Here is a 9990-nt window from a genome sequence, read left to right as displayed (position 1 = left end):
TTCATGAGAGGTGGCTGCTCTCTCATGCAACAGCCCGCTCGCGAAATGCCTTTTGCGATGGTCCATAGCAAATACCTTTTCTCAATTGACCATAATATTTATGTAATGGGGTGCTAAACTTACCATTCAAAAAAAAAAGAGGTGCTAAACTTAATACAATGGAAAATGGGATTATGAGTACAATCTCTGCCGTTGATTTTCTATGGGATTATGGTTCATAGAAAATGAAATCATTGTTGCTGCAAAAGGTATTTTTTTAAAAAAAAATTAAATATATATTTGCAGGGTTACCCGCAGGTTTACCCAACCCACGCAGAACCGCGGGTATTTTCAACCCGTACCCGTTGGGTTCGTACCCGCTTGGGTTACCTGTTTGTCGAGTCTAGCAGTAAATGTGGTGTGGAAAAAGGAAGAGAAAGGTTTTATTGTTTACCTTGTCTTTTTTTTGGATGGAGGGGTATTTATGTAAAAAATAATGTCAGGAAAAGTGAAATGGAGCTATTTCACAAGTTTAAAAAGTGGTGTCCCCATTTTACGATTTCAACTATTTTTTGTCCCCATTTGACCAAATTTCCAAGGTAGTAAAGCAAAAGATGGAAAGAACAAGAAAGTAAGAACGAAGGCAACGACCACTAACCAGATAGTGTACAATGAAACTGAACGCGGTTTGAAACAGGCCCACAAAATACTTTCCGAACTATCACCCTTTGTGGGCCCCACCGGTTACACAAACACGCAGTAAAAAACTTTGAAGCCAAGCTTCTTTCTCTAGAGACTAGAATTGTCTCACTAATTTAAATGACTACTTTGCCCTTTATTGATCTAAAACTTCCCACAAATTTAAAGGAGAAAAGTACATACTGAAGGCTGATGTTTGATGAAATTACGGATTGCGGCCCTTTTAAAACAAGAATAAAAAACGGGCTAATCTTCAAAATCGGGTGGGAGAAAGACCCTGATACCCTTCTGACATCAACAGAAGCGTCATTCAGCTTCCTTTTTCCTTACTGCCCACTAAATTGGCGCGTTACATGAGGCTTCATTTGGTTCGTCTGAATGTGTATTTGAACCTACATAACCTTGAGTTCGTTTCTATCTTGACCGTCGGAAATAACTGGAGATGGATGGATGCTTGACACGTGTTGGAAAACTTTTTGGAACGCTGACAACCCAAAGTCAATCATTATCTTTTCTCACTTCTCTTTTGGCTTAGAAACTTTTCACTTCTCTTTTGGTCCTCACTTCTCTTTTGGCTTATAACGGTAACGTTATTGAATACATCTCTTTTGGTTTAGAACGGCGATGTTACAAGTCTCTTTTGGCTGAGGACGCCGCTGGATTCGAGAGTACGCCGCCGGAATATTAAGGGGTACGCCGGTGGAAATAGGGTGTAAGCGGAAATAGGGTGTACGCCGGTGGAATTAATGAGGACCAAAAGAGAAATGAAAAGATTCTAAGCCAAAAGTGGGTGCGCCGATGGAAATAATGGGGTACGCCAATGAAAATAATGGGGTACGCTGGCGTAAATAATGAGGATCAAAAGAGAAGGGAAAAGATTCTAAGCCAAAAATGGGTACGGCGGCAGAAATAATGAGGACTAAAAGAGAAGGGAAAAGATTCTAAGCCAAAAGTGGGTACGCCGGCGGAAATAATGGGTACGCCGGCGTAAATAATGAGGACCAAAAGATAAGAAAAATATTCTAAGCCAAAAGTGGGTAAGCCGAAGTAAATAATAAGGACAAAAAAAGAAGGGAAAAGATTCTAAACCAAAAGTGGGTAAGCCGGCGGAAATAATGAGTACGCCGGCGTAAATAATGAGGACCAAAAGATAAAAGAAAAGATTTCAAGCCAAAAGTGGGTACGCCGGCAGCGTAAATAATGAGAGGACCAAAAGAGAAGGGAAAAGATATCAAGCCAAAAGTGAGATACGCCGGCGGAAATAATCAGTACGCCGGCTAAATAATAAAGAACAAAAGAGAAGGGAAAAGATTCTAAGCCAAAAGTGGGTACGCCAGCGGCGGAAATAATGAGGACCAAAAGAGAAGGGAAAAGATTCTAAGGCAAAAGTGGGTACGCCGACGGCGGAAATATTGATGACCAAAAGAAAAGGGAAAAGATTTTAAGCCAAAAGAGACGTACTCAATAACGTTACCAAGAGAAGTGAGAAAAGATAACGGTAGCGTTCCAAAAAGTAATCAATAACTTCAGTGTTCCAAAAAGTTTTTCAAAACGTGTCAAGCATCCATCCGTCTCTAGTTATTTCGGACGGCCAAGATAGAAATGAACCCAAGGTTTTGTTGGTTCAAATATTTTATACTGTGTAAGCCCATATATTCTAGTATTTTTCAAAAAATACTATACAGTCCATTGATGGGCCCACAATGTAAATAGATTGCGCTCAAAAATCATTTCCATAGGATGACCCCAACCTTCCAATTCATGGAGGTTTCCACAATATGCAGTTCATCTATAGATCGGAGGGCTAGGATCATACTATGGAAATGATTTTTTGGGCACAACCTATTTACACCCATCAAATGGACGGTTTGGATCATCCTATGGTGTGGGCCATATAGCATGTTTTGAAACAATACCGGACTATACGGACTTACCCCAATCTATGGAAGTTTCCACAATATGCAGTTCATCTATAGAAACTACCAAACACACTACCAAAATTCTCCTAATCTTCTCTAGACAAGTCTACACATATCCCACCCTTGTCACCTCCAATACGATTGAGCTAGAATCTGACTTGGGTGTCGAAGTGGTCGTCTGGGACCCACCCCGGACCCCTGACCCCATTTGTCTGTGATTGTAGATATTGGACGGAGGCCCTCTATCCACCACACGATCACAGACCCAGATTCCGGCACCATCAGGTTGGGTTAGGGTTGACCATCCTCAACATGAGGCATGGGTTGGGCCGGGTTAGGTTTGAGGGAACAAAAGATAGAAGAGCAGAAGATGGAAAGAGGAAGACGGAAGGAAACGACTACTAACAGATAGTGTACGGATGAAAGTGACACTTGACGCGGTTTGAAACGAGGCAACAAAATACTTCTTTCCGAACTAGAATCATTTGTGGTCTCCACCGGCTACACAAACACGCTGTGTTCTAAGACTCAAGAAACTAGGAAGCCAAGCTTCTTTCTCTAGAATCTTCCCACTAATTTAAATGACTACTTTGCCCTTTATAGCTATGGAAACTTACCACTAATTTTAAAGGCCACGTTGCCCTTTATTGCTCTGGAAACTTCTTACGAATTTAAATGACTACTTTGTCCTTTTCCATAGATGAGTGAGGATCAACGGTCTCTATTGCATGAAAAATTCATCATATATACGGAAATTAGGGTGTCTAGTAATTTGAAATTTTATACTGTGTAAGCCCATATATTCTAGTGTTTTTCAAAAAATACTAGACAGTCCATACAGTCCATTGATGGGCTACAATGTAAATAGATTGTGCCCAAAAATCATTTCCACAGGATGATCCCAACCTTCCAATCTATGGAGGTTTCCACAATACGTAGTTCATCTATAGATCGGAGGGCTAGGATCATTTTATGGACCCAGTTTTTTTGGGTACAACCTATTTACATTGTAGCCCATCAAATGCACGGTTTGGATCATCCTAAGGTGTGGGCCGTACAACATGTTTTCAAAATACTGCACAATACGGGCTTACCCCAATCTATGGAGGTTTCCAAAATATGCAGTTCATCTATAGATCGGAGGGCTAGGATCATACTATGGAAACAATTTTTTGGGCACAACCTATTCACATTGGAGCCCATCAAATGGACGCCTTGGATCATCTTATGGTGTGGGCCGTACAATACTTTTTGTTAAAAAAAAAAAGAAATACTGGACTATACGGTCTTATCCCATTTTAAATCTCTACTAATCTATATTGAATAGTTTATACACTTGATTTGAGTACTCTGTTGAAACTTGGTGACCAAACAAAAGGGATTTCAGTCATTGCACATTCACACACACACACTCTCTCTCTCTCTTTCTCTCTCTACTTTAAAGCTCCACCTCTGGCTTATTTCCGTGACAAATCCGTCCTCTCTGTTTAGTAGCACACAAGTAGTGGTGATGGAAAATCATTCTGGCCATGGTGGTGGCGGTGGTGGTGGTGAAGGAGGAAATACTCAGTACGAAACCATCGGTGCTTCGAGCACATCTGGTAATCTTCATCTCTTCAATCATTAAAGACCCCTTTCTTTTTCTTTCATTAAAATTAGGAGATTTTATATGGTGTAAGCCCTTATAGTCCCATATTTTTCAAAAAGTTCTGTACGGATCCTACTATAGGATGATCCAAACCGTCCGTGTGATGGGCCATAACGTACAAAAGAAAAAATAGGTTGTGCCCAAAAAATCATTTCTATAGGATGATAATAGCTGTTCGATCTATAGATCGGAGGGTTGGGATCATCCTATAGAAATGATTTTTGAATAATACGGGAGTATAAGGGCTTACACCGTATAAAAACTATACCAGGTTCCCATCTTTTGGCTATTTTGTATGGTAATTGTTGTAAGATAAGAATTTTTTTGTTAAGAAATTGCTTTTTAATTAGGCGTTTCTTGTAAGTTTGAATGTTATTTGCTTTTCCTGCAGTGGAGATTAAATGGGTTGTTTGAATAATTTTCATAAAGTGATAGTTAGGATTTGGAATTTTCGATGTGATGGATTTTATAATGAATAATTGGATCCTTTTAGGATTAACAGTTGCAAGAAAACCTCATGAAAATAAGTCCTTTTAAAGTTAAATTTTTATGAGTAGAAATATCATTAGTAAATGTTTTAATTAGGATTGGAAATTTCCAATGTGATGGATTTTATGAAAAATAGTTGGGGCGTTTTGGGATTAATAGTGCAGGAAAACCACACTTGACTTCAGGATTAAATTTTAATGTAATAGACACAACATATGTGAATAAAGTCATTTTTTTATTTCTTTTTTCTTTGTTGAATTTTTTGTATTTTTGTTTTTTCCTTTGGATATAAATATTTAAAGACAAAAAAAGATTCGTCAAATAAAAAGTATCCTTTTTCTTTATTTAACTCTGATTTTTATTTCAATGACCCTTGTTATGCCTTATACATTAGTTGAAACTGTCATTGCCACATTTAGTTTCGAATTTTGATTCATGAGTTTACAAGATTAGCTGATTTATCTATCTAATTCACAGAGATCAAGTTCCACCCTGAAATGATTATCCGTCGCTATGATATTGACATCAAACTTGAGGAACCGTTCAGACCCAATACTAATGTTTCCAAATCGGATGCGCTTATGGTAGCGAACAAGTTATTTTCTGAATACCCAACGCTGTTTCCAAGTTCAGCGATAGCCTATGATGGTGAGAAGAACATCCACAGTGCAGTAGAACTACCAACTGGTAGATTCAAAGTGACAGTGCCCAAGGGAGAGGATATCAGTCCTCATACTTATACTTTCACTATAAAGCCAGTAAATTCTCCAGAGCTCACAAGGCTCTATGAAGGGATTCAACCATCAATCCTGCGGGAGATCCTACAAGGAATGGATGTGGTTAGTTCAAGTGATGGACCGCGTGGGTATGGACATAACACTTTATTATCACCTATTTGAGTTTTTTTTCCTTTGGTCATTATTTGGTTCTTTTTCGCAAGGAATGATATTGGCTTATATATGATCTTATATTCTATATGCCAAATATCATTGAGTACACCTTCTCTATCTTCTGACCGTTTCTGTAACCTGCAATTTGTGAATCTCACTTGTTATACAAATAGTTCTGAATTTTCATTTGCCTAACTATTTTCTCGTTCTCCTAATTATTTTTTTTAAATAGGGGAGAGATTGCCCAACATTTTGGTATTGCTGTGAGCGAGAAAATATCAGAAGAAATGACAGAAGTGACCACCCGGGTTCTCAAACAACCCAATTTGAAACCTCCTGAAGGAGATGGCCAATGGAACCTCCTTAATAAGGCTGGAAAGCATATCAAGCGATGGTCAGTCCTTGACTTTAGCCAAAATCCCACATGTAAATGGCACAAACCGATGGTTCAATCATTTCCTCAATATCTTGCCCAACACTGCAACAAGCTCGGTATCCAGATGGAAGAGACTCCTCTGTTTTACCATGGATCGAACATGAACGTGCTTTCCAACTACAATCAACTCTATGGACTCCTTACCTATGTTCATAAGCGTGCGGAGAGACGATTGCAGATTCTTATCTGTGTGATGGCAGAACGCCACAATGGGTACGAGATTATCAAGCAAATTTGTGAGAGAGACATTGGAATCAAAACCCAGTGTTGTATGAGCTACCTTGCCAACGAACTCAAAGACCAATACCTAACTTACCTCGCCCTCAAGATCAGTTCCAAGGTTGGGGACAGCACCATCAGTCTCTTTAATCGCCTCCCTCATCTCGATGATGATCGCCATGTTATCTTCATTGGTGCCGATGTCAACCACCCTAGTGGTTTTAACACTTCAAGCCCATCAATTGCTTCTATTGCTGCCAGCATGAACTGGCCCGGAGTAAACCGATATGCTGCTAGGATCTGTGCACACCCCCACGGCACTAAGAAGATATGGAAGCTTGGTGAGATGTGTTTGGAGCTTATACAAGCCTATGCTTGCAAGAACAAGATCAAGCCGGGGAAGATTATTTTCTTTCTCAATGGGGTTAGCAAGAGCGACAAGGTTCTAACCGAAGAGCTGGATGATCTTAAGAAAGCTATCAAGTCAAATGGGTACTCCCCAACCATCACACTCGTGGGGGTGCAGAAGCCACATCTTATGGGAAAGAGAGGTAACATCCCTCCAGGGACAATTATCGACACTACAATCGGTTTTGATTTCTATGTTTGCACCCATAATAATGGGATCCTTTGCACAAGTGAGCCAACTCACTATCACGTCCTCTGGGATGAGCATGGGTTTTCTTCGAGCGAGATGCAACGGCTCATTTACAACCTCTGTTACTCATTTTCCTACTGCACTAAGCCAGTTTCATTGGTTCCTCCTGTCTACTATGCCTGCCTACAGGGGGCGCCTCTACCATGAAGGGGTGGATTTCCCGAAGATGCATAAAGATAGTGAGAATCTCATGTTCTTCGAGATGTAGAAGGGATGGTTGGCAAGTGCTGGTAGGATCCATTCACTATGTTGGTAAGAATTGCTCTAGGAGTATTTAGCAGATTTGTGGGTTTGTTGTTTGAATTTTAGGACGTTGATCGCTTGCTTTTTTATGTGTTTCTTAGGATTTGTGGCTTGCTTGAGTGTGTTTTGGGAAATGTTTCTTTTCAGTCTAGTAATGTATAAATAAAGAACGAGGACATACTCATCTTGTGTTTGTAATATTTATATTATGAATGCAAATTATCTTTAAAAAAAACAACTGGAGAATGTGGGACATCTATAGTCCATCTGCTCTCTTTATACCGAAGGGTAAAAATTGCAGGAAATGGGCATTCTTATCCATTCAGTAAGTGCGGATTTAACTCATATTTTACCTATTGTTCTTTTTTAATTATCCATTTGTGGGTCATTGGCAAATGGCTAAGTTTGTCAATTCACTATGATTCATGGAATTGTATTTTACTGGGTCTGGAGAAACGGGTCTGGTTTGCCTAATAGGATCTTCCTGGTTTTTTAGTTTTCTCGGCAAGAATGAGAGAAGTCTTCATCGAAAACAGCCTATAAGAGGGGGATGATCCATTTTAGTACTTCTTAAATGCGATCATCTAATCATGTTATTTGAATTATATGCTGTTAAATGGTTACTTAGCAACGACGATCATCTTTCACTCCCTCCCTCCTTGAAGCTCTTCCTACCATGAGGGTTCAGTTCATACTGTATGGTGCTCCGTTTTGGCTTGAGCATCCGAGGGTTCTCTCGGTGTCCATTCTTGAGTGCATATCGTCCCAGGCAGCCGAGCTCAACAACAGCACCTCGGATTGCGAAATGAATTAGTTTACTGATGGAGACTGTCATTACAAAATTCCTGATTAGAGTAAATGATATTTCAGTTTTTTTTTTTTACCTACAAAAATTTGGTGAGTTTGATAATTTTGGATTCCCATTGAGAGAAGAATACTCCTAGGAGAAATTATATGATGAAAGGGTGTACAAACACGTAAAGATGGTAGGATGGAATTACCACCCTTGATATTTGATCCAACAACTTCTCAAAAAGTGTGAGATCTAGACCTAGCAAAATGGCACCCGTATCCGGGGGTACACCTGGCCGGTAGGTAAATTCGCGGGTATGGGTACTTATTTCCCTACCTGTCAAAAAATATACCCGTACCCGCCCATACCCGTGACCAGCGGGTGGGTCTGGGTCGGGCCCCGGTGCCCGCGGGTTACATACCTAGGGTTAGTAAATACTAAAAAACAGTAGACAAAAGTCGATTCATTTGTTTTTTCTTCACTTCTCTCCTTCCCTCTCCAACCAATCACCAGTGACGAAACAAGAGACTAAGAAAGTTGGAGTATTGGAGAAGAAGACCACCACTTCACTGCAGCCACCACCTCTCCCATCTCCGGCCACCGTCGACAGCCACACCGCCGCCAAAGCCGCCTGTCCTATCACCGCCTTCACCACCTCTACTCACCCAAATCCTAACCCAACTTTGCTACTATCACCATCCGCCTCTAACCACCACCATCCGCCACCGGCCCAATTGCCATTGAACCACCACTTCATCTGCCATCTCCCCAAACCCTAACACCACAACCCGAAGTCCCGAACCCACTTATAAATTATAAACCCATCAAAACCCTAATCGATTAGATCCCCTTAATTAGAAATAATTGACAACACTAGAATTATCTTTACTAGAATTATCCCCATCAAGATTCAATAATTATGTAATTTACATTTTGTGTAGCAGAAAAGTTGTTGGGCAATAGAACTATAGAAGGGCTTCTTCATCTCCTGAGAAAGATAAAGCTCGTGAAAATCAAACATAAAAAAAAATTAAGAAAAAAATTGCCGGGTTACCCGCGGGTTTACCCAACCCGCGCGGGTTGGGCCTAGTTACATAAAAAACCTACCCGTAGAATCACGAGTATTTTTTTACCCGTACCCGCTGGTATCGTACCCGCATGGGTCGTACCCGTACCCACGCGGGTTACCAGTTTGTCGGTCTAGTGAGATCCCACATCAGAAAGGGAGGAAAAGTTTCTACGCTATATATGTGGATTTCCCCTCTCCCAAGACAATATTTACACGGGGTGTCGGGGCGTGACAGAAAGTGAGCCGCTGTTGGATCAAATATCAAGAATGGGATCAACTTTACGTGTTTGTACCCCCTTATCATATAATTTCTCTACTTCCAGTTTGGATTGCAAGAAAACCATTTCCAAAGGAAAATATTTTATTGAGGAAATTTCTTTCTTTACATAATTTAGAGGAAAATGATATAATTATGGTTAATTTAGAGAGATATTATCATAAATTAAAGGTCCCTCTCTAAATGAAAATTGTCAAATTGAATAGGGTTGGTTCAAATTATCTTTTTTTTTTTAAATGGCTCAATTTGTCTTTTTTTCTTTGTGAAAAGTACAAAATTTAAGAAATATTTTTTCATTCCAAACTTTTCCATAAAATTTCAGCAATCCAAACAAGGCTTATCGTAATATAAGATTTTATATGGGGAAATGATATTTTCCCCCCTTGACGGATAAAATCCCCCTCCCCAAAATGGTTTCCGTGAGAATGGTTCACTCTTGAGGATAAATTCACCCCTGTAACGTTTTCCTTTGCCTTTAGAACTTAATGAAAACCGTTACGGGGAAAATATTATTTCCCTTTATATGTTTCGTGAACGAGAAGTCGGGCAGTGATAAATCGACCCCCTATGTCTCTTTCTCTCTCTCTCCTCTGAGTTAGACACATAGGGGGGCGATTTAAGATATATGGGGGTCGATTTATCACTCTACGTGAACGTGAAGTCCAGTGTTT

The 9990-nt window shown here is 40.0% G+C and overlaps 1 protein-coding gene across 1 annotated transcript; it reads left to right on the top strand.

Annotated features, from left to right (window-relative positions):
- Window positions 1-4033: 4033 nt before the first annotated feature.
- LOC143885469 (protein argonaute 2-like) lies at window positions 4034-7418 on the top strand. Its single transcript, XM_077389667.1, has 3 exons — window positions 4034-4198; window positions 5212-5599; window positions 5857-7418. The coding sequence occupies exons 1-3, from the start codon at window positions 4108-4110 to the stop codon at window positions 7082-7084; spliced, it is 1707 nt and encodes a 568-aa protein (XP_077245782.1). The 5' UTR covers window positions 4034-4107; the 3' UTR covers window positions 7085-7418.
- Window positions 7419-9990: the final 2572 nt, after the last annotated feature.

Source organism: Tasmannia lanceolata, unplaced genomic scaffold, assembly GCF_043159265.1.
Source record: "Tasmannia lanceolata isolate RefF3 unplaced genomic scaffold, GAP_Taslan_0.1 ptg000008l, whole genome shotgun sequence".
Lineage (NCBI taxonomy): Eukaryota > Viridiplantae > Streptophyta > Magnoliopsida > Canellales > Winteraceae > Tasmannia > Tasmannia lanceolata.
Note: the sequence above shows the minus strand (reverse complement) of the source record. Positions and strands in the feature narration are given on the sequence as shown.

Excerpts from the sequence above, each read along its gene's own strand:
- LOC143885469 (XM_077389667.1), top strand. The coding sequence starts at position 4,108 with ATGGAAAATCATTCTGGCCATGGTGGTGGCGGTGGTGGTGGTGAAGGA. Across the intron at positions 4,199-5,211 it reads CGGTGCTTCGAGCACATCTG|AGATCAAGTTCCACCCTGAA; the intron begins GTAATCTTCATC and ends TCTAATTCACAG. Across the intron at positions 5,600-5,856 it reads TCAAGTGATGGACCGCGTGG|GGGAGAGATTGCCCAACATT; the intron begins GTATGGACATAA and ends TTTTTTAAATAG.